Source organism: Passer montanus, unplaced genomic scaffold, assembly GCF_014805655.1.
Source record: "Passer montanus isolate IOZ18808 unplaced genomic scaffold, ASM1480565v1 scaffold15, whole genome shotgun sequence".
NCBI classification, from domain to species: domain Eukaryota; kingdom Metazoa; phylum Chordata; class Aves; order Passeriformes; family Passeridae; genus Passer; species Passer montanus.
Window position 1 is genome coordinate 12,471,810 of NW_024362051.1, and position 24,265 is coordinate 12,496,074.

The following is a 24,265-nucleotide window of genomic DNA, read 5'->3' on the forward strand; positions in this document are numbered from 1 at the left end:
TTTTTTTCTCATTGTTTAGGTACTTTCATTCCTACCACTATCACTTCAAAATTCTCTTCATCTTGTATTTTTTTTTCTTATCATTTATACTTGTAAATTCCCAAAGATTTTTCAGCTCTACCACAAAAATTCTATTTTTAGCAGGAGAAATCTTCTTCCTCCCCACTGTGACAATTTCTTTTTTTTTAATTGATGGTAGGCAGAAGTTGTTTTTCCTGCAAGCCAAAACTCAATAATTCACCCAGTAATTCTGCTATAAAAGTAGCCCCATCTTCCCAGTGGATCGAGCTCTCTTGCACACCAGACCAGCCAGTCCTGCCTGCTGCCAAATGCTATATTTACATTTCCAAACTAAAATCTGTTTCTAATACATTTTTATGGGGAGTTGTGACCCTTTATATTTATTGTTAATGAGCTTTCATCTCCGTAATAGCCTTTCATCCCAAAGGATGCCGAAGAGTAATTGTAATAACCTGGCATGGAAAATATACACAGAAATCAATTTAGCCAGCACTGAAATGCAGCCGTGGCTGGTGGGGCTGGCAGGGGGGGGTCAGCAGAGCCCCGAGCTGCTGCTGCTGCCCCCCAGGTGACAGGGACATGGCCTGGGCTGGCTCTGCTCCCCCAGGCCTGCAGAGCAGAGTGTGGAGAAGGAATTTCACAGAATCACAGAATGACCAGGCTGGCAGAGACCTTCAAGACCATCAAGTCCAACCCAGCCCCAACACCTCAACTCAACCCTGCACCCAGTGCCACATCCAGGCTTTGTTAAACACCCCCAGGGATGGTGACTGCACCACCTCCCCGGGCAGCCATTCCAGAACTTTATCACCTTCCTGTGAAAAACTTCTTCCTGATATCCAACTTAAATTTCCCTTGGTGCAGCTGCAGGCTGTGTGCTCTGGTTCTGTCAGTGCCTGCAGAAAGAGCCCAGCCCCAGCTGAGCACAGGCACCTTCCAGGAGCTGTAGAGTGATGAGGGCACCCCTGAGTCTCCTTTTCTCCAGGCTGAGCACGCCAGCTCCCTCAGTTGTCCCTCACAGGGTTTGTGTTCCCAGCCCCTCTCCAGCCTCGTTGCTCTCCTGTGGGTGCAGATTTGGTGACTGCAAGGTTTGGGAGGTTGGATTTTGGGGCTCCAAGGCCATGGGGAGGCACACGCTGACCAGCAGAGACATGGCACAGGTGGCAGCCCAGCTCCAGGCACTGGCTGGCATCTGCTGCAAGTGCTGCTGGCATTGCCCCATTTCCCCCAGCAAATCCTCCCTCAGCTTGCCCTGCGCTGGCCCTGCAGCAGCCTCTGGCACAGAGCTGTGGGCTCCAGGGCTTGCTGGCCCCTCACAGCCCCAGCAGGGTGGCTCGTGGTAGCCCCAGGGGCTGGTTCTGGCCATGTGTGCTGGAGAACACTGTCCTTGCACAGCCTGTGGGGCTGGAGGGACAGGAGCAGTGAGGGACAATGGCACCACCCCTCCCTGATGCCAGGGGATCCCTCCACAGGTGATTTGTCCCAACCTGTCCTTTGGGGTCAGTATTTTCTCAGGGGCAGCTCTGTCTGCAGGTTCCCACTCCTGCTCCCTGCAGAGGGGCTCACACTCTGTGCTGTTTCTGCCCCTGGGTGGAGAAACAGCACACAGATCCCTGCAGCGGGATTGGGATCAGGACTGGGACCAGGCCATCCCATTGGGCAGGGATGTGCCAGGATGAACTGTGTGCCCTGCTGCTAAGAGGCTTTTCCATGTCCTCTCTCTCTGCTTTTCCCCATCACCATCTGCCTGCTGCAGGGCAAATCCTGCACTAATCCTGCCCAGCCTTCCCCAGCAACAGCCACAGTGGAGCTGCACTGCCCACCCTCCTCAGCTTCCCCTGGATTATTTCCTGCGAGGAACCAACCCACAACCTCTCAAATGACTTGTCATCCACCTCCCCAGTGAAAAAAAATAATTGTATCATTTTAAATCAAAAGGATTTGACTATTTTTGCCCCTCAAAGGGCACCAGTGCAGGTGAGAAGGAGAATGGAGTGCCAGAGAGGCCAGCCCTGCTGGGCACTCCTGCCCCAGTGCTCCCAGTGGGATCCCTGTGGTTCCCCTGCCACTGCTGGCATTTTAAACAAACCAAAGGCCAAAGAGATGGAAGGAAAGAGCCTTTCTTTCCCCCATCTCCTCCCGTAAGTCGTTTTCCCTGGCCTATTTTACAGGAACTGAAAATCTATTAGAGGAATGGCTTAATCCGGTTTGACTGTAATAATTAGGGTGCTTTAAAAACCCCTGACTAATTGTATAAAATGTGATTGTAGACAGCTCAGTGCACGACCCTTACACTTATCACTGGAGGTATTATTACAAACCAGAAACAGCTGGCAAGCACGGGGGAGGATAAAGGGAATAAAAAATCACATGCAAAGGGACAGGGCCTGTTCCTTTCCTGGTCTCAGGGCAGTGCCTTGAGCTGGCTCTGGAACCCAGAGCACAAAGTCACCCCCAGAACCCTGACAGACACAGCTCAGCTGTTTGTGCCACTGTGCCCTGCCAGCCCTGGGGGCACCTCTTTTCCTCTTTGCCCTGGTTTTGCAGGCAGTCCAAGAGGACTGGAGTCAGACATTCCCCTCGGGGCACTGCAGATGTTTGGAGAGGCTTTTCCAAAGGCAGGCTCCATCAGGGAGGAGGATGTGGTGGCTCAGGGTCAGGGGGTCACAGCACAAAAGCAGCTCCTGCTTCCACGCCTTGCCTGGTGCCAATCTCCTTTTCTCTTGCTCTCCATCTTCCTCAAGCTCCAACATTTTCTCCCTTCCCTTCTCTTTGTGGCTTTGGGCTCAGCTGAGTTCCCACCATTCCACCTCCACACCTTTGGTGCAGTTTTTTTTCCCAGCTGTCCTGCCAGTTGTTGCCCAGGATTGCTGCCTGCCCAGGATGCCTGGTGCTGCCAGCCGAGCTCATCCCTGTGCTGCCAGTTCTCCTTCCACCCGCTCCAGGGGGGCAGCCACACAGCCCAGGCACCTCCCCTGCAGCACTGACAGCTCTTCCAGGGGCCACAAGGGAATTTTGGGGGAGTTCAAACTCTGCCATAAGGGAGAAGATCACCCAAAGAGATTCCTGCTGCAGCAGGGGGAATGCTGGAGCTGGTGGGCTTGGCCAGCACAGAGAGGCACAGGGAGGGCTCTTTGTTCCCCAGATCAGCCAGGGCTGAGCCTGAGCCCTGAGCCAGGCACAGCTCAGGAAAACTTCGCTCTCCAGAGCCCCTCCAGGCTGCACAGAGAGCCCACAGCCCTGATGAGCCCGGGCTGTCACCAACACGCTCTTTAATCAGAGCTGAAAACTCACCATCAACCTTGAAGGAGGCTTTTAAAGACTGAAATAATAAGATGATGCACTACAATTCCAATTTTCTCCCTGTTCCTGTGATTAAAATACTGAATCTTGGAAGCTCAACTGCAGCTTGCACAGGAGCTCTAATAACAATATCACAGTGGTGGCACTTGCAGCAGGAGCTGAGTTGTTTGGTTTCTTTTACTTTCCCCCTGAGTCTTTCTTGGGTTTTTTTTTTTTATTCTGCTCTATACAGATTTTGATCTTTCCCTTATTAAATAGGAATGGTTATCCCCACAGACTCACTTATCTAGTAATAGCTAGAACCCTTTTAATTCAAGTGATTTGATTCCTGTTCTTTTTTTGATTCAAGTAAACACACAGAGTATTACTGGGAAACTGCAACAGAATTGCATGGTTAAATTATCCCCTGACTCAATCCTGCACAGCACTGGAACCTTTCAATATATTTCACAAGTACTCAGTGCTGACCTCTAACACCAGAGTGGTTTCTCTCCTGTGGTAGCTCAATTTCACAACTCTGAATACACTTTTTTTTTTTATTTTTTTAAGGAAAGCTATCCGAAGGTTTTACAAAATGTTCTTTAGCCTTTGGGAATGAGTCAATTTAATGCCAGGCTATCATTCCATTTCAAAGAGCCGAAGGATTTGAGGCAACACAATCTGCTTTGTGAAGCATGTGAGATGAATGCAGCTGTGGGTTTGTTACAAACCAAGCTGCAGAGTTTGGGCACAGAGCTCAACTTTCCCAAAGTTCAGCTGTGGCCCTTGGTTTGCCAGCTGGATTTCCTTTAACCCCCCATTCCAAGGATGGTAAGGGGGACATTGCTGCCAGGAAAAGTTCCTGTAATCCATTGGTTTTAAAATGGGAAGCAAGTCCATTGGAAGGAATTCCCATTAAAATGGAACGGAGCTCCACTGTAAAGCAGAAGATGAGCTGCAGTTTAATTACTATTTTCCTATTGGAAATGGGTGAGAACATAGGGAATAAAATCCAGGCATTAAAAGGGGAGAATGGGAAGCTCTGGAAATGCCTCCTGAAATCCAGAGTCACCTTGGGGCTGGTGCAAGGTGCAGCCTCTGCCTGGCAGCACCACACAAATGCCACCCACCACCTGCAAGAAAACCCACGGGAGCCACTCTCAGTCACATCGAACTTTATTTTAATCCCGTCAGAAAAGTTCAAGAATTACACCAAAAAATACTTCAGTCTCTGCTACCTACTGACAAAAAATACACCACAAAATTATAAACTGTTCAGTGGTTTTGCTGGAGTTGGGGCTGTTGGTGGAGGGGGTGGTTTGTACATTTTGAGTGAGAAATGAATTTACAGGTGGAAGGGGAAGGGAGGAGAGGGAGTCAGACAATGGTGTTTGGCACTACAGTTTTAGCTACACTATACAGTTATTTCTCATGATGCCTGCAGGACTGAGGAGTTCTGCCCTCACACACTGCCCAGAGTCTCTGACATGGAGGACAAAACTGCCCAGTGCGAGGGAAGAAGGGGCCAGTTCCTAATTTCCATCCCAGTCTAGCCAAAAATCTGAAAAAGCAGCTCAGACAAGGTAAACCTTGCCCTGCCTGTGCACTCTGCTCTCGCAGCTCTGGAAAAAGAGAATCCTTGGGGTTTTTAAAATCCCACCAGCCTTGCACTAATCTCAAGTGCCATTTGTGGGGAGAGGATGTGTTACTCTGGGCAGGACTGGATTAAACTTGGGTCTGCTCTGGGTTTGCAAGCAGAGATTTGATTTTTACCTCTCTCTAGTGACCTGGAAATGCTGAAGGAGCTGAAGCTGAAAGAGGGAAGGAGGAGCACCCCATTTCATGGGAAAATCAGGGGCTGAAAATTAGAGGCTCAATACTATCAGAACTTTTGAGATGTACTTGTGATCATAATGGCATTTCTTTGAGTTTTGGGGACCCTCAGGAGAGAGGTCCCAAAGGATGAAGCCTCGTGGAAATTGCCAAAGCTCATGCAGGGAATCTATGCTAGAAGCAGACTCTGAGTCCTGTGCTCAAAAGTTTATTCAAGATTTCACTACAGCAGCCTCTGCCTGCTCTCATCTTGCTCCATCTCCAAGCAGCAGCCTGGATTTCAGCCTCAGAGCCTGGCCAGGACCAGCAGCACTCTGGTGGCTCATTAGGAGCTCCAGGAACTTTCTGGGTTTCCTTGGGGCACTGTGCAGGGTTTGTGTTTGCACGTGAGCATGTCTGGGGAAGGAGGGGATGCCTGTATTTCTCTCTCAGTGAATGAACACTGACACTGGATTCAATCTGACAGCAAAATATCTCCCCTTTGGCAAACCAAACAGCACCACAATGTCTTTGTACCAGGTTCTCTCTACCCCTCCTGAAAGGATTCCAACTCTTCCTTCACTGCGTGTGGAGCCTCTGTCACAGCTTTCCAGCACTGACAAAACTTGGTGGGATTCTCTTTGCTGCTTTTATCCTCTCTGGCTGTTTACCTAACTTGCTTTTTTTGTTTTTTAATTTATTTTTCTAACAAATAGTTAAGCAATGATTTAAAAATATTTTTACATCGTTTAAGGTACAGTCAACATCAAACATGCCTTTGTACAAGAGCTCGACTCGGTTACAAATCAACGAGAACAACGCACAAAAAGAAATATCCATGAAGCTGATCCTGCACTTGGGTTGGATTCCCTCCTGCCCCACTGCCAGCGGGGCTCGCTCAGGTGTTGTCCCCCCTCCCTCCCGCTCCAGCTCGTTGCCTTTAATGCCCTTCTGTCTTGGCAGCCTTGTTGTCGTGGCTGGCCGAGCCCGAGGGCAGCCAGGGGGACACGGCCCTGGAGCTGGTCTGCTTGGCCATGCTGTAGTGGCTGATGACGGTGTAGAACCGGCCCCGGGAGTTGGAGTCCTGGGCTGAGTAGTAGGCGTCCAGCGAGGCGGGGATGCAGCGCTTGTGCTGGGAGGGGAAAGCAGAGAGAGAAGCAGAGTGAGGCCATCAGGGATGCTCTCAGGGCTCCTGTTTGCACTCACGCTGCTGCAGCTGCCCTGCCAGAGCACCAAGCAGGGCTTGGCATTGCAAAGCTGTTGCTATTGGCGACAGATGGCAGCAGATCTGAGAGATCCGGGCTGTGCAATGAGGGAGGGACCAAACTGGGCTGGGCTGGGCTGGGCTGGGCTGGCTGAGCAGCTCTGCTCACCTGCTGGTCCCAGGCCAGAATCCACCCCCAGACAGGCAGGGGACAGGCAGAGGCAGCAAAAGCTGCTTTGTGCTGCTCTGTTAGAGAGTGTTACCCAGAGCTGTGGGATGAGCACCCGGGTGGGGATGGCAGGAGGCACAGCCCAGTGGGGCAGCTCTTTTCACAAGTTCTGATTTGGGTTTGATTCTGAAATATGAAGGGATCTCAAAGCTCATCTCATTCCAAGCACCTGCCATAGGCAGGGACACCTCCCACTGTCCCAGGGTGCTCCAAGCCCTGTCCAGCCTGGTCTTGGGCACTGCCAGGGATGCAGGGGCAGCCACAGCTGCTCTGGGCACCCTGTGCCAGGGCCTCTCCACCCTCTCCAGGACGGATTTCTTCCCAATATCCAACTAAACCTTCTCTCTGTCACTTTGAAGCCATTCCCCCTTGTCCCTCCTGGTAAAGAGTCTCTCTCCATCTTTCTTGTAGCTCCTTTAGGTACTGGAGGCCACAATTAGATCACCCCAAAGCCTTTTCTTTTCCAGTCTGAACAATCCAAATTCTCCCTTTTTATATAACCTAAGAGAATAATTCACAATTATTAATACATCAACATCTTACTCTATTTTCCAGCTCACATATTATTCCTAGCGTGCTCAAAACTCCTGTGAATTTATGAGTTTCTTCACAGCAAGAAGTCAGTGAATTATTTTTCAAAATATATTTTTTTATCTCAGCAGACCAGGCTGTGAATATTCAGTTCTGTGACTATTCAATACAAAATCACTGGGTTTTAGCAATTGTTACATGGGTTTGCTCTTGATAAAGGCTCAAGAGCACCTAGAAGTGAATGACTTGGGCAAATTTGGATTTCTTTCACAAAGGACAGTGTCAGCACTGCAGCAGTTTGCTTTGCATTACAATGTATGCCAGTAAACATCAGTTACTCGGGAGTGTGGGAAGCAAATGCAGGATCCCAGCTGCAATAAATCCATTCACAAATATGAGGGATTGTTGCTGAACATCTGTCTGTAGTGTTCACCAAATGCTAATCCCAACAATTACACTGTAACAGTAGCTGATGGAGTCAGATGCATGTCCACATTTCCCAGAACACTTTTTCCATTTCAACACATTCCTGCCAAATGTTCTCTTTGGCCTGGTCAGAATAAAAAAAGCAGTCTGGGCTGTAACCATGCAGGCAATTAGAGCCTGTCATTAGCTCGGGCAATTCATCCTTCTGAAGTTCCTTACCTTATAAACAAATCCATCTGGGCAACTGTGGTCGTAAGTGAAGGCTTTGTACACCACAAGGAACACTATGCAGGCAAGGAATGCAAGAGCCAGGCTTATGAGGATGGTGACCTAGAAAAGAGGGATAATGTTACTGTACATATGTTAAAATGGCATATGAGCAACCTCATAATGAAATGACTTATAGGAACAGACATTCTAACAGACTGCAGCCTTCACTCCACCGTGCAGTACTTAACTAAGCATGGTAATTGACTGAATGCTGCATCCAATATCCTGGATTCCCACATCATTCCCATCCCCCCACGGCCTTTCAACATTCCTGTGTTTAACCCCTTGCAAATGTACAGATTTTGCTGTAGTATTTGGTGCTCTCAGCTCTGGCCCAGAACTCCCATTCCAGGTCTGATGTGTGTGGATGAAGTGCCCTGTGAGCAGGGCAGGTCCCACTTTTCTGGGAGCAGGGAGGAGCAATGAGGTCTTTGTAGCTCACATCCCTTTATCTCCTGGGCAATTCCACCAGGATAAATTGTACCCTGCAGGAGAAAGGGGATCCTCCTCTATTTCTCCAGTCCTGACTACTGACAAACCCCCAGCGTGTCCAAGAGTGGGTGCTGGAGGTACCAGGCACAATTCCCTCTTTGGGGCTCAATTATTGCCCCTCTCCTCATGGCCCAGCAGGTCACCCTGGCTGTTTCTCTGCTGCAGCTCCCTTCTCTCCAGGTCCCCTCTAAATAGTTCATCCAACAGCAAGTTTTCTGTCCCCACTGCATGTCTGGGTGGAGGCCCTGATCACTGATTTTTGCTGAGCTGTCTGTTCCTCAAGGACTCAGCCAGCAGCTGTAAAACACTCCTATCCTCCCGTTTCCCAAAGCTTTCTTGGTCCCATAATTCCACAAAAAACCCATCACATCCAAAACTCAGGCAAGAGAGAGCTGTGGAGACTTGTCTAGCAGGAGAGATTCCTGAATTCATTGTTAAATCAGAATATTTTAGAATAAAGGGTAAAAAGGTGACACTGGGGCTAAGAGACTTTGCCAAGGACAGAGTTCACTTAAACCCAGACCTGCCTTTGAATGTTGCTGCTTGGATTAACCTCTCCTTGGGGCCTCATCTGCTGCAAAATGGGTCAATTAAGCCAAAGGCAGCAACAGAGGGAGCAGAATTTACTGTGGATCTAGGAGAACACTGCTAGGGAGTCCTGGGCTGCTGCAGAGGGATCTGGCACTAAAGGAGTGCAGCTGTATGAACTGCACCAGTCCGACCAAGAAAATCTGGGATCCACCTCCTCTCGGTGCCCCCTCAGAGGGGTGGATAGAAATATTTCAAAGCAGCTTTGGATAGAAATATTTCAGAGCAGATTTATGGCAGCCCTTGTGTTCCCAGCCTGGGGGAGTCTGTCCCTTTTCATGGTGATAAAGGCTCAGCTGGATTCAAGGCAGATGCAAATGGAATTTGACATGATTTGTGTCCCCAAAAGAAGTTGTACTACACATGAAAAAATAAAATTAAATCCCTTTGGTATGGTAAAAAAGTGAGGTTTCCTGGATTAAATAAGCTCTACTTTTTCCAACAGGAGACCTGGAAAAACAGATCCCTCCTCTAAAGAGCCAGCACAATCCTGGTGGCAGGTCAGGGAGGAGGAGCATTTCCCCTGCAGAACACATCCATCACCTCCTCCCCATCTGAAAGGGGAGCCTGCTGGGCCTGGCACTCCCTCTAATTCCAGTTCTAAACCATGATGGCAGTGACACAAGTGTCCTCTGAGGTTAATTTGAAGGCACTAGAACAAGATGTTCACCTTGTTCTACCAAAGCCAATGCTGAGGGGCAGCCCTAGAAATTCAGAAAAAAGAAATGCTCAGCTCTCCAGTCGAGAGAAATGTTGTTCAAGCAACATTTCTTTTCTCATTGTACATTTAATTTGGGGCACAGTAGCCCCAAATTAAATGTACAATGAGAAAAGAAATGTTGCTTGAAACAGCCTTCAGAAGAAGAACTGGGCTGTCTGGAGTGAGAATAAATGTTTCTTCATGGCTCTTCTGCTAAATCCCACGTGCATGCACAGCCTATGGAAATAACCATTAGAACTGCAATTTGAGGGGTTCTTTCCTCTTGTCCTCCCACTGAGAGCCTAAAAATAACAAATTCCCCTCTGCTCTGGCCAAGTGCTGACTCCCAGTTGATGATGGCCCTGTGCTGAGCTCTCCCCTCCCTGCAGGCTGTAACTGAGCCCATTTTCACCCTCCTGCCTTTCCTGCACTCACAGAATTGCTGTGACAATATTACACCTGCTGATAAATGGTGGAAAATTGCTCCAGATGAAATGTCATGTAAGATGTTAAAACCCAAAGGAAAGGGAAGAGAAATCCACCCCCGGATATTCTGCCATGGCAGGCAGAGCTAAGATCCACCTCTCCAACTATTCCAGAGCATACAAAGCTTCATTAACATTCAAACACCAAAGAATCACAGAGCTGCAATACCTAATAAACCTCCACTTTTTTTTTTTATGATTAACACGAACCTTGGCAGTCTCTAAGCAATATAAACACTCACAGAGGGGAAATAAAATTTAGTGAGCAGATAAAACCTAGGAGTGCTGCAGGCATGAATCTGTCACATGTGACTGCTCGAGTGGGTGAAAGAAGGGGGGGATTTGCCTGCCCTCTCCTCAAAATCTCACATGATTCCCAAAGGTTCCCTTAAGAGGGAACAGAGAAAAGAGAACATCATTACCACACTAAAACATTCCCTCCATCCTCCAAAAAATGTGGGAGAGGCCCTTAACATCCATGAAGGATGATGTCAAGCTCCCATCAACAGCAGCACACTTGGGGTGGTTCTCCCTTTTCCCACAGATAAAGAAGATTTTTTTGCATTTTCACAGAGCACAGATGAATAAAAGGATCCATCCTCATCAGGCAGCAGGAGATCAGGTGCCAGCAGGTTTTGTGCCAGGCAGAGGATGCCTAATTGCAGTGGTGTTCCAGCTAACCTGGCTTTCATGCAGCCCATGGAAGCGTCCTCCCTGCTCTCTTTGATTCCATCAGCTGCCCAGGATCTCCTTTTTCATCAAAAATTCCCTTTTTCCCTCTCTCACTCCAGTACAAAGCTTTATTTAAAGGCAACCAGAGAACAATGGCACATCCAAACAGCAGGGTATTTATTTAACAGCTTTTTTCCATTGCAAGGTTTTTACAGTTTTATCCCTTATTCATATAATATATAATCATGGAGTGGCTTGGCTTGGAAGGGACCTCACAGATCATCTCATTCCATGGGCAGGGACATCTTCCACTGTCCCAGGCTGCTCCAAGCCCTGTCCAGCCTGGCCTTGGGCACTGCCAGGGATCCAGGGGCAGCCACAGCTCCTCTGGGCACCTGTGCCAGGGCCTCTCCAGGAAGGATTTCTTCCCAATATCCAACCTAAATTTCCCCTCTTTCAGAGCGGATGGCATTTCTTAGATACCAGGCACGATTTTATTTCTAAATTTCTGGTAAATCAGTGTTTGGCTCTGGACACTTTTCCCCCTGCTTATACACTTAAACCAGGAGCAGAGCCAAGAAGATGCCAACCAAGAAAAGCTTTGCTGCCTACAGGAAAAGCAGCCAGGCCCAGAGAAGAGATAAAAATCATTTATCACAGAAAAAATCCTACAAAATTCTGCACCATTTTCCTACTCTCTGCAGCTGTAATGTGAATTAGGGATCTCAGAAGCCTCTACTGCCTATTTTTGTTCCTGTACTCTTCTCAGCTTCTTCACAAAATTCCAGTTTCTCAGGAAAGGATCCCACTGCTGCTGCCATGTCTGGTTCTACAAGATACCTTCAGTGTTGCTGGCTATTGGGAAATTTTGTGACCTTTAATAGGCAATCATCTCAGAAGCCTCTGCTGCCTATTTTTGTTCCTGTACTCTTTCTTCACAAAATTCCAGTTTCTCAGGAAAGGATCCCACTGCTGCTGCCATGTCTGGTTCTACAAGATACCTTCAGTGTTGCTGGCTATTGGGAAATTTTGTGACCTTTAATAGGCAATTCAGCTGAAGAAGTTCTCTTGGTTTTAATTTTTCTCTTTGTAGAAGAAGAAGGCAAAGAACAAGGCAAAATTTGTCATGAACAAAACTGGCAGAAATTCTGTCAAGGTTATTTCAGAGAGGAGCTTAAGAGCTGTGCTTGGAGAGGCAGCAAAGCTTTCCCTGTAGTTTATGGCAATTCCATTACACCTGAAAACCCATCAGTCCCTGACAACCCAGTTAACTTGCAGAAAAAAAATCACAAAATCATCTAAGGGCATCCAAATACATCCATGCACTCCTGAATCCATTATAAGGATTTCTGCCTGACAATGAAAAATTCAGGAGGGCAATTTTTTCCCCTTCATGCCATAACTTGTTCGAGCTGATAAAGAGATGGAAGATTGACACCATCAGATCTGCACATGGAAGGTGCAGTTAAAGGATCAGGAGCTCCTGGATGCAGCTCTGTGTATTCCAGGATGGAATCCAAGTGCAAACACTCAAATCCAGGGGAGCTCCTGGATGCAGCTGGCCTGGTGGCCTCTGTGTATTCCAGGATGGAATCCAAGTGCAAACACTCAAATCCAGGTTGTTATTGCAAGAAAACTGTTGGCAAGGAGGGGCACAGGCTGCCAGGACACTGAGATGGATCAAGCAGGGGTGAGTACCCCCAAAATTCACCCAGGAAGAGCTGCCCCCCTGTTCCAACTCTGTCAAAGAGCTATTGGTGCCTTGCCCAGCACCCAGACACCCTGGCAGTGAAAATGATCTGACTGCACTTCTTCAAAAATGTCATTTCACTCCCCACTGTTAAAAATATTTTTGTAATAAGTTGCTGATTTTGCTGATTTGCTGGCAACAGCTTCGCCTCCGAAATTTTGAAAGGCTAGCTGCAAAAAAGTGTGACACAATTGGGTCTTCAGATTTGCTTAGTACTGCTCAAGGAGATGTAGGATTTGTTCTTTATTATTACAGCACAGCTTTATCCCAGATGGTGTCCAGAGTCTTAAGAAGCATTGTTTAGGAGATGCTTTGTAAGAGGAAAATGTCCTTAGTCATGTCTCTGCATTTGCAGGGCTATGGGAAAATACTCCTTAGTGCTGAGAGGTTTCTTAATGAAGTTTTAAGGTGGGTGGGATTTTTTGGGTCCTTTAACTTACATTTCATAACCATAAACCAATCTGGCCCCAGTTCTCATAAGAACAGATGAGGATGGGGTCATCCTGGGGGGCAGGAACTTCTCCCACCTGTGCCCGGGCTGGTCCCCAGTGGGCAGCAGGAAGGGGCTGGCACTGTGCCCTGTGTCCCCCCAGGTGAGACCCCAGCCCTGCCCCAGCCCTGCAAGGAGCTGGAGCTGCTGGAGAGAGCCCAGAGGAGGCTCCAGGGATCAGAGGGATGGAGCAGCTCTGCTGGGAGAGCTGGGATTGCTCACCTGGCCAGGAGGAGCTTTGGGGTGACACAATTGTGGCCTCACAGTGCCTGAAGGAGCCAACAAGATGGAGAGAGAATTTTATAAGGGCCTGGAGGGACAGGACAAGGGAGAATGGCTTCACACTGCCAGAGGGCAGGGTCAGATGGGATATTGGGAATTAGGAATTCTTCCCTGTGAGGGTGGGCAGCCCTGGCACAGGATGCCCAGAGCAGCTGCCCCTGGATCCCTGGCAGTGCCCAAGGCCAGGCTGGACAGGGCTTGGAGTCACCTGGGACCGTGGGAGGTGTCCCTGCCCATGGCAGGGGGTGGCACTGGATGATTTTTAAGGTCCCTTCCAAGCCAAACCATTCTGGGATTCTCTGTTCCACTATTCCATGGGCTCCTTTCAGCCCATACAGCCCAGCAATGAAATCCCAAAACACTCAGAGTGCAGAGAGGCTCATTTATCCAAGCACCCCAAAGCCTCAGAAGAGTGCACTTGGAACAGCACTGGCTGTCTCTGTGCCAGTTCCCCCTCCCAGCCATGTCCCCCTGGGCTCTGCACATCTCTGCACACCCCAGCCCACCGTGACAACAGCAGAGAACCTCTCCAAGTCTGCAAATCTTAAAAAGAAGCATCACTTTTCCAGGACAGCCAGCAGCAATTCCTCTGCTCTGCGCCTCCTAAAGCTGTGAGAGCTGCACGAGCGTGGAAGGAGCACACCGTGTTTCTAAGCAATTTGTCAAATAATTAAATTATGCACACAATAACTAGCTGGCTCAATTATATTAGCCAGTCTCCATCATGTAATATAATTTCTAGTGGCTGTTTAGGCACTAATAGCCTCAGATCTTTTTAACAGTGTCTGCTGCCAGCTGTGGGCTGCGTGACATCTCCCTGTGCCAAGTCAAACCCCTTGGATGGAAAATTCATGGCTCTGTTTCCAAGCCCCTGTTCCTTATGGAAGTTCTAAATGCCATTTTAAATAAGGCTGCTGCACCAATGAATATCAGTGAATTTCCATTTAGGTAAATAAAAAGCTCTGTTGGGTTTGCTTTCTCTTTTCTGCTATTTAATACCATAAAAAATTCCTTCATCAAGCAGGCAGGTATAGTGAGATGGGGTGATGTTGTTTCTAGGAACACCAAATAAAAACATGGCCATTTTGGCAGTCCAGACAGGTTTTTAAAGGTGTTTTTTCCTCCTGCTATAAGAATATTTTCTTTCTTTTTCAATTGTCAGAAGCCTTCCCACTGGAACTAGGTGATCTTTCAGGTCCCTCCTGGCCAGCCCAGGCCATTCAATGGTTCTGTGTCTGTTACCTCCAAAAAAAAAGGGAGCAGAGCCCCCAAATTAAACAAGTGGGGTGACTGCTCAGAAAGGAGCTTTTCTTCCCAAAGCCACATCTTGAGAACACCTGGCAGCCCATTTCAGGAGCTGAGCAATGCTGGAACTTCCTTCCAGCTCCCTAATTTGAGGTGTTTTTTCAATTAGTGGGGCTGCAGCAGACAGAGACATCCTCTCCAAGCCTTCCTGACGTGCAGCCCTTCCCTGCTGCCCTGGCACAGCCTTGGCTGTGACATTTCCTCTGGTCACTCCACGTGGGACATGGCAATGGATGCCTGAGTTCATCACAGGCCCTTTTTAAATGCATTAACAGGAACACAAGATAAATCAAGTCATCAATAAACTGTCTCCTTGCCTGCCAAGACTCAACCTCTGCACAGTCTCATGAATGCAAAATCGTCCCCTCACTCCTCCCTGATGTTGGATTTGGTGCAGGGAGAGTTTTGGGAGCTCTGAGCAAGAATGGATTTGGGGATTAGCTCATGGCAACACACCTGGAGCTGCAGGTTGTGTTCCCTGCTCTGCTCCTGCCTTTTCCTGACGCCTGACATCCCTCCAAACCCAGCTCCAGAGCTCACTCCCCACTCAGACAGCCCCAGCCAGAGCCACCCACAGCTGCAAACATCTAAATTCCCAAATCTTGGCTTTTTCTGAGGCAAAACCACCCAAAGACCACCACCGTGCCACAGCCAAGGATCAGGCTGGCTCTAGGGAAAAGCTGAGGTGCATTTGTTTTGTGAAATTACCTTCTTCCAAAGGTCAAGCTTGCATGAATTAAAGCACCTCTGCTCAGTGCACTCTGGTGCCTGAAGAGAATAATCACTTGGAAGTTTGTTCCTTCAAGAAGGGCAACAAATTCACCTGTATTTCAGCATTTATGTCTCCCATCATGAGTAGGAAATAATATTTCTACATTCATGGTTCAGTACACCCATTTCTCCTTAAAAACTTATTATATGGGTGCTTTATAGGAGAACAAAGTGAGGACTTGGTGAGCAAAGTGTCCCCTGGGTAACTTAAGAATTAAAAGCCTTTCCATTTTGAATTAGAAAGATGAGGCTTTATTGCTGCAAATGACTTACAAGAGCCACTCTTTTAAAAGCAAACAAGAGAAATGAGTAATCGAGGTGATTATGCTGCCTCCAAAGGCACCAGGCCAGTTCCATTAGCTGTGGATCCGACCCAACAGGCTTTCATACATCTGCAAGTAGCAACAAGAGGCAGCTCAGCTCTGCTTAACATTCAATCACAGCCTGGGCTGCTTCAGAGAGAGTGAACCATTGCATGGAGAAATTTGTGTCACCGAAGCTTTGCACTTCCTTGATTATTATTTTTTTTTTAGCATTCAGTGGTCTGGCTACAAGACTCCAAATGCACTTCCCAACAGGCAATAAATTCTGCTTTGGTTTCACTCAGGTGAAAATTCTTTCCTGCTCCTCCATCCTGCTCGGTCTCTTTTGGTACAGTGGCCACACCAGCATTAAATATTTTTCATTTCACCTCAAATGCTGACAGGAAAATTGCCCAACACGCAGATTTCCTGTGGGGTGCCAGAGGTAAGTGCAGAGTGGTGTTAGAGACAGAGATGCAGTGTAAGAAATCCTCCAGGCCCAATGGGAACTGCAATTACATCCTGGAATTAGCACCAGGGGTATCTCCGTGTGGTTGCTTATGGAAATATTTTCAAGCATTTTGCTCCAATGCCAAGAGTCAGTCGAGGTTTCTGCTCTGTAAATCTTTTTCCTTTAATATATTCTGGTTTGAAGAATGAATTTTCAGCAGGTATACCCCACAAAAATGCAGGCATATGAATATTCTCTGTGACTTCCACTTTTAGAGATTTTCTGCAGAACAATTCACTTTCTTCTTCTCTCCAAAAATCAATTAAATGGAAAAAAACCCAAAGCAAGACTGAACAAATGTTTTCAGCTGATTATTCTGTTAGTGCTTACAGATGGCAAAAGTAAATAGAGTTGAGGTTTTTCCTGACTTTGTAAAAGAGTATATATGTGTGTAAAACGAACATAAAACAAGAATGCACTGTAAGGAATGGTTCATTTCCTATTAAAAAAATAAAATCTACTTGGGGTTTTTTCCTTTGCTTTGTTAAGTGGTCCCTAAGCCAGTAGAGAGCATTCCAGTTAAATCAAAATAGATTTTTCTTGTGTGTTTTAGACATGGACATGACATTTTTGGGCCCTTGCCTGTACAAAACAATTAAGGCATTAGCTGGGAGTTCTTACAAAACCCCCAGACTCCTACCCAGACAGAGGAAACCCTGCAGGGTTTATAGCAGTACCTGGGGCTGTGATCAGACAGATCTGCTCCCTGGCAGCTGAGCCACAAATCCCCACTCAGCTCATGCTCACAGCTCCTGATTGTCACTGGTGATCACAAACGGCCCCATCAATCTGCCTCATGCAGCCTGGGAGAGCCACCGGGACAGATGTGACCTGTCCTCTTCTCAGAAATCCTCAGAAGAAGGATTTCGAGCTCAGGCAGAAAGATGAGGAGCACCATTTCTCACCTGCTTGCATGCACAGTGAGAGCCCGGAACCTCACAGGTGAGACTTTGCATCAAGGCCAGGCAGGGCTGGGCAGTGGTTTTTGGGAAAAAAAACCAAACCTGTGACCTTCTGAATGCACTGGAAATATTCAGCCTCCAAAGAGGCAGCTTTGGCTCCTCACTCACATCATCCAGCACAGTGTGGAGAACACTTAGGAGCACTGAGAGCTGCCTGAAAGCCCTGCAGGAACTCACCCACGGCATCCACAGGGAGAGGAGATGGCCTGGAGACAGCTGGGAGCTCCCAAAGGAGGGAATATTCCTCCAAATCAGCCCCTTCCTGCTGACACTCTGAGCGCAAGGTTCCAGAGGAACACCCGGTTCCAGCCCTGCTGCTGGTGCCAGTGCCTGCTCCCTGTGCCTGTCACATCTCTGCTTCTCCTCTGCTTTGTCTCTTGTTCTCCTGCATCCTGAAAACGGCGTCTGAGCCCCGGCAGCGATTCCCAGCGGAGGGAGAAATCCCTGTGTAGGGAGAAATCCCTGCGTGCAGCCCCGGGCACCGCTGCCATGCAGGGAAATGGGATCCTCCACGGCCACTCCCAGCTCAGATACCCGATGGGATGTGGCAGTTGCCATGGTAACGCTGGCACTGATAGCGCTGAAAAGCAGAGGGAGTCCTTCCACCAGGAGTGACTCCTGCCCCGTGGCAACTCAACAATTAAAGGAGACTTTAAAATTGATTTACCTGTGAGTGGGTACAATGAAAAGCTCCAGCTGTTTTTCTGGAATTTCTTTGCAGGTTAGAGGAAGAACTACCAGCATAAAGAAACAGCCTACAGGTGAAAGCAGAACATCTCAGGAGGAGTCTGAAGGATCCATGGCATGGGTGGGAAGTTTGGGAAGGGAGAGCAGGAATGGCACATTTGGGGCTCTGTGTGTGCAGCAAAGTGTGAATTCCCTGGGGATTTGATGGCTCACCTTCCACTGGGGGCATCTTCCATTTAGCAAAGCTGTTACCAACAGGAAATTATTCCCTGGCCCAGAAAAATATGTTTTAATTAGGAGCCAAGCATTTCAGGTATTGGCTTGGGTTTGATCATGAACAATTCTTGCATCGTGGTCTGTTTTGTAGGGTGTGGCTGGAGACAAAGAGATTTTGTTCTAAATCTTTCACATTAAGTCAGAAGAAAAGAATTGTTCCAGTATGAGCATTTCAACAACAGAAGCACTTGAATGGGTTCCACTACATTTTAAGGATCTGATGAAAAGTGTGGGCAAGAATTACATCCACTGGTTCCTGGATCTGCTGTGCCAGAGCAGTTTCAGGGTGGAGGGAGGAGAGGGGTGATCTAATGATAAGAAATAATTGTCATTGCACACTCAACAGGGACAGATGACACAGCCAGTGACTCTGAAAATGCATCTTGCCAAATTGCAGCGAGAAGAATGAAGTTCTCAGTCTTCATCAATACTCGCAGATGATTTCTCCAGGTAGATAAATTGCTTGCAAAAAACATCTTAAATGTATCAACTTCTCCCCCGTACACCCACTCCCAACTTGTTCTGTTAAAGACAAGTACTGAGTTTAATTATTCCAACTCTGAAAACATCAACTTTTTAAAGAAACTGATCCATGAAAAGGAAAGAACTGTAGAAGACTTGAGAAGTCAGATAACTGTGGGAGCTAACTATCACCCAGCTAACAGTCAATAAATCATTAGTTTCCTGAAAATATTTAACAGATCTGTGGCAGTGGTGAGGAAGGGCTCAGACTGGTGTAACAAAGAGACCAGTTTGTGTAAAACCAGTAAGGGGCCAGCAGGTCAGGTGTTCACCCAATTCTCTGCAGGCCACTCCAGCACCTCTTCTGGTGCTATCCAAATGAATCAGTGCTGCTGGATGATTTCTGGGCTATCTGAGGTGGTTGGAAGAGAAAAGGAGTCAGTGAAACCCTGTTCTCCAGAAGTAACAAGACTTCATTTGGTGGGGAATCTGCTTAAAAACCAAAAGGGATTCAATCTCTTGTCAGTACTGATAGAAATAAGGGCAGAATGGTTACTCACATATGAGAGATTGTTCTTTAAAAAAGTACAAGGGGTATCGCTGGTGAGAAGGAGCAGGAAGCCTCAGATGCAGAGGGTTGGAGCTGTCACCCCACAGAGGAACCAGAGCCACATTTACAAACCCTCTCTAAGGCACCTCAGTGTTGTCACAGGATGGCAAAGCCCAGGAACAGAGCTCCCTTCAAAGCGCTGCAAATGAAAGGCAAACAGCAGCCACCCTTCCCCCTCAGCCTGGGAAAGCTCAGCTGCTGCAGAACAAGATCTCTGCAGCTCAAAAACCTCCTAGAGGAACACACTCCAAAGGTAGAAGCAGTCTGGAGAAGGCAAGGTCTATAAATCACTGCCTGTCAGCTTAGAAAAATGTTCTCTTTGCTTCTCTGTGGAGGAGTAAAATGAGAAAAGAAATTTCTTTTCTGTATGGATGGCTCAACCATAAGGTTATTTTAACATCATTTTTTGTAACCCATCTACACACAACTATTTAAACAGTTTTTTAAAGGAGGTATGGGCTGACTCATGCAGCTGAAGAATCAGCCTAATTGGTCAAACTTCCAGGACAGTGTGTGCTGAGCTGGAGAGAATCATAATCTCATCTATTAGGGGATGTGACAAGAGGCAGGAGCTAGCTCAGATTCCTGGAAGAGCTGGTGTGAAATAAGAACCGTTGCCTAGGGACAGTCTCTTCTTTATGATAATTAAAGAGCTCAGATCTGAGCTATTCTGCATGGATGAAAAATATGCAAGCATAAGCTTAAATTCTGGCTTGGGCTTGTTCATGTGAGAAAGTTGTCTAATAATTCATTAGTTTCTTCAATAAAAGATACCCAAAAGGCAGGGGAAAGGGCATCTGTGGACTTGGCTGGCAGGTTCACGTGGTCTCAAAACTTTTTCCAGATGTCTTGGTCTTCTGTAGCACAAAACCACAGAATTGCAGCCTCTTTTCCCAGGCAGCCAGCCCCAGGGCAGGCTCAGGGTGGGCACAGCAGGAATTTCCCCATGGAAAGGGGGCTCAGGCACTGGAACTGCCCAGGGAGGTTTGGATCCCCATCCCTGGAGTGTCCAAGGAATTCCTGGAGGTGGCACTCGATGCTCTAGGCTGGGGACAAGGTGGGGATTGGTCACAGCTTGGACTCAATGGTCTTGGAGGGCTTTTCCACCCTCAGAAGGGCAAAAGAGAATAGGATGATCACAGTTATATCATCTTTTTTAAAGCTTTTAAAAATGTAGCCAAACTGAGATCATAAAAGTTAAGTATTTACTGTGATTTGCTCTTACAAAAAACCAAATGTAAGATGATTTCATCAGTACCAGATAATAGGGCAGCTTATAACCAGAGGGCAGGGTTTTTAATAACTTCACTAAAAATATGCACTGAGACAAAAATGTGGTGCAATAAAAAGTACAAAAGGTAATAAATATTAGCTATTATCTCAGCTCATTTTGTCAGGAAATAATACTACAAATTTAATGGGATACATGGAAGCCTTATGAAAAGCAGGCAGGGAGAGGCTTAGAGTCTTATCCAGTATTAGAGCAGAGGCTGCCTGATGAATAAGTTGACATTGAAGAGCAGAGAATGAAAATCATACAGGTTTTAGGGAAAGGAAATAGCTCAAAAATGAAACTGTGATGCTGCCAGGCTCTGTAGGAAGAGGCCCAGCTCCCACCTCTGCCAGGGCTCCCAGCTGAAGCTGTGAAATGGGAAAACTGCACCAAAAACAGGATGGGAAGAGGAAAAATGCATGAAAGGTTTGAATTCAACAGCAAGTTGGGGATTTGAATAGGAAAAACAAGATACTGAGTAGAAGGAGCAGATGAAATAGGATTTATCCACGAGCTATAGGTGTGCAAGGAGATGTCCTTGAGTGCTTTTTTCAAATAGCAAAGCCAGACCTTTGCTGGTTTTACTGTGGTAGGTGTGCAAGATGTCCTTGAGTGCTTTTTTCAAATAGCAAAGCCAGACCTTTGCTGGTTTTACTGTGCCTTTCACACCCCTCAGGGCTGCAGGGTTGAGTGTTAAATACCCAGTGAGGCACCGGCATTTACAACTCCAACAAGGCCATTTAAAGCCAACACATCAGTCCAGGAGACTCTCAATTTACTGTTGGTTCTCAGGCACATCCTGTCCGGTTCTGATTTGTGTGGGACACTGGAAATGTCTCCTGTGGCTTCCCAGACTGGGATTTAACCGTGGTTAATTCACTTTACTCTGGTGCAATAGTTTCCACTGGTGGTAAATAGTTACTACACACAAGGAGCTCAGGGAAGAATTCAGTAAGTACCAACAGCAGGTAAGAAATTTTAGAGCAAACTGTGATGTCCATGGAAAAATAAAACAGCCAAGAACCATAAACATTTATTCCCACAACTCTTAAGAGTAAATGATGCTTTGGAAGGAGCAGGAATGTCACTGGGCATTGCTCACTTTCTCTGTTTTCTACTCAAAATCATTGATATTTCCTCTTGACTTTGAAAATGAGCAATCAAATCTCCCATTTCTATCACTGCCATGCTCTGTGGTTTAGAAAAAGCACCAGGTCTTCCCAGTGCAAAGGGAGGAAAAACTGGCAGCTACACATTTGGAGTCTAATTTTAGGAGGAACTGAGCCATTCTAATGTGCTGCAGTCAACAGGAACCGGTGGCACTCAATAATTCATGAGTTTCTTTCCATGTTTGAGTAGAGCCTGTTGAAAATTTCCTAAGGAAACATTTTCCATCAGAAAATTCCAATTCCTGTGCAGCAAAACTGCTTACAGGACAGGATATGCTTGGATACTTCTCTAATACCTTTTTTCCTATGCATTTTGAAGTAGTTTTTAATATGCAGTAATATAATAATTATAACAAAGTATTTTAAATATGAAAAGGGTTGACTGTCTATGAGACAAAAAAGAATTTTAAACGGCTAAACAAAATGTTTCAACCAATTTTCACTTGGATTTTTAAATATTATTTTTAAACACCAGTGTTTGAGAAGAAAAAGGATTCAAACTTGGTTTATTTTCAGTTTGGGCTGAAATATATTTTCAGCATTTTCTTGGGAAAGAAAAGCATTTTCTACTTGAGATGTAGCTAAGAAGTTATTTTCATGCCTGTCCTAAAAAAATTCTTTACACTCATGCAGATAAACCTCTCTTTGACCCTGGTGATGAGTGAAGTGTTAAATTTGTTATGTCTTCCCTGTCACTTTGATTCAGTTATTTTAAAACGAATGGAATTTGCACCAGAAGGCAGCAGAACAACCATTTCTTACCTTTAGTCTTTCTGTTACCCCATCAGTGAAACTGACTGTGAATTCAGCAATTTTGGGCACTCTGAGTTTTCCTTTGTTCTTCTGGTCAGGCTGATATTCTGTTCTTGTTTTCACAATTACCTGGAAAATAACAACACTTTTGAGGCCTCTGCCCACAGCAGAGATTTTTGAGTGGTTATCAAAGCTTTTCTATCTAAACCATCCCCTGGACCTACACAGGCACCATAAATGAACACAAGCCATCACCCCCTCAGGAATAAGAGAGGCAGATAAATCAGCAGATATACAGAACTAGGACAGTGAGCTTATCACACTGAGCCTTAAAATAGCTGACAGCAAAATGTTTGACACTCACTTTTGTTTAGGAGTATTTAATTTTTATATCATGCTCAACAGGCAGAAGAACAGCCCATCCTAAAGAAGAGCCTCACTAATTAAAAGCTCTGTCTAAACAAGTTCTGCTGAAGCCAATTTAAATTTAGGCCATTTGGTGTCTCATTCATTCAGGCTCCAGATTATCAATATTTATCTTGTATTATCACCTTGGCTTTTCCCCTAAGATCTGTGTCTGATTAATCCAGGTCCTGCTAATCTTATAAAATGAGGTGCTTTACACCAGTGCAGAAGACCCTTCCACTTTCTGGGCTCTCCATTCTGAGCTGCAGCCTGGTGGAAATGAAAAACTCCAGGAGTGGCGAGGCTGCTCCAGATGAGAGTGACAAGAGCGATCCTAAAGCTCTTAGTTAGAAACAAAACCGTGGTGAAGGATTGGAACAGATTAAGTGAGGCACAAGGCTGAGTTCCCAGCTAATCAAGGACTTATTTCCAAATGGAGACAGCAAAGTCTGCTTTGGACCAAAGAGAACCCCAGGTATTTAATCCTCCTGCGTTTAATGCATGTGGAAATCAGGGCCAGAGAAAAGCACTGAGGAGCCATAAGCCAATTTTCTGGATTCAAATGCAAATCATTAAAGACTGATGAATATTTACATCCTCCAGCAATCCCTCTCAATAGTATTTAGTACAGGAGCATTTTCAATATTAATACTTGGTGAGAAGAAGGAACAAAAAGCCACACAAATATGTTTCTGTGAGCAGCTGGGAGCTCAGGATTTCTGATGACACAATATTACAGTTCTAGATACCAAAAATTTTAAACTTTCTGTACTGAGAGACTCCGACTCCCAACAGAACATTACATTTAACTGAGACCATAAAAAAACTTCCAAAATTGATTGATAACACTAAGGTTACAAGTGTGTAGTTAATTAGAAGTGTGTAATACCACAAGGTGAAAAACATAGAACTTGAAGTTTTAGAATATAATAATTTTAATTGTTAAAAATACGTTAGAAACTGTTGTAAAATAGTTGATAGATTGTTGACATATATGAAACAAGATAGAAATTTTAGAGTGGAGGCAAGTTGTTCTTCTTTACCTTCTTCTTCCTTCTTCTTCATAAGTTTAATTAATATTTTGTAATTAGACAGAAAAATCTGCACTGCGGACTTCAAGTAATTAGTCATTGAGTTAAAAGAAAAAATAATTTGTGTCATTTCTTAATTAGATAGTTTAGCCTTAAAAAACCTTATAACAAAAAACAGTTAACCATTTCATACCTTATTAATGAAAAATTACAACAGGACAATACAGAAGAGGGGAAATGAGCAATGGGGACAAGCTTGGGCAGGTTTGGGGTGAACCCTGGCCCTGCTCTGACCCCACTGTTGAGTCAAAGCCCGTTTTGCCCACCCTGCCCAGCACACTGAGGGCACAATAAAGCAAAGCTCCCTCTGCAGCCAGGACACAGTGGCCCAGGGCAGCTCTGAGCTCCCAACCAGCAGTGACCTCCTTTTCTCCCTGCAGAGGAGGCAAATGCACCCAGAGCAGCTGGCCAGCCTTCAGTCTCCTCCCTGGCCTTTTGTGCACCCAGTGCAGTA

At 46.3% G+C, this 24,265-nt stretch overlaps 1 protein-coding gene across 1 annotated transcript in view; it reads right to left on the reverse strand.

The window, feature by feature from the left end:
• Positions 1-4,461: 4,461 nt before the first annotated feature.
• NSG2 (neuronal vesicle trafficking associated 2) overlaps positions 4,462-24,265 on the reverse strand; it is a 31,742-nt gene continuing 11,938 nt past the window's right edge. Inside the window, exons 3-5 of the mRNA XM_039701710.1 lie at positions 22,325-22,444; positions 7,725-7,835; positions 4,462-6,247 (exon numbers count right to left, since the gene is read on the reverse strand). Of these exons, the coding sequence (XP_039557644.1) occupies positions 6,056-6,247; positions 7,725-7,835; positions 22,325-22,444 (423 nt within the window). The 3' untranslated portion in view covers positions 4,462-6,055. The remainder of the gene's footprint in view (positions 6,248-7,724; positions 7,836-22,324; positions 22,445-24,265) is intronic.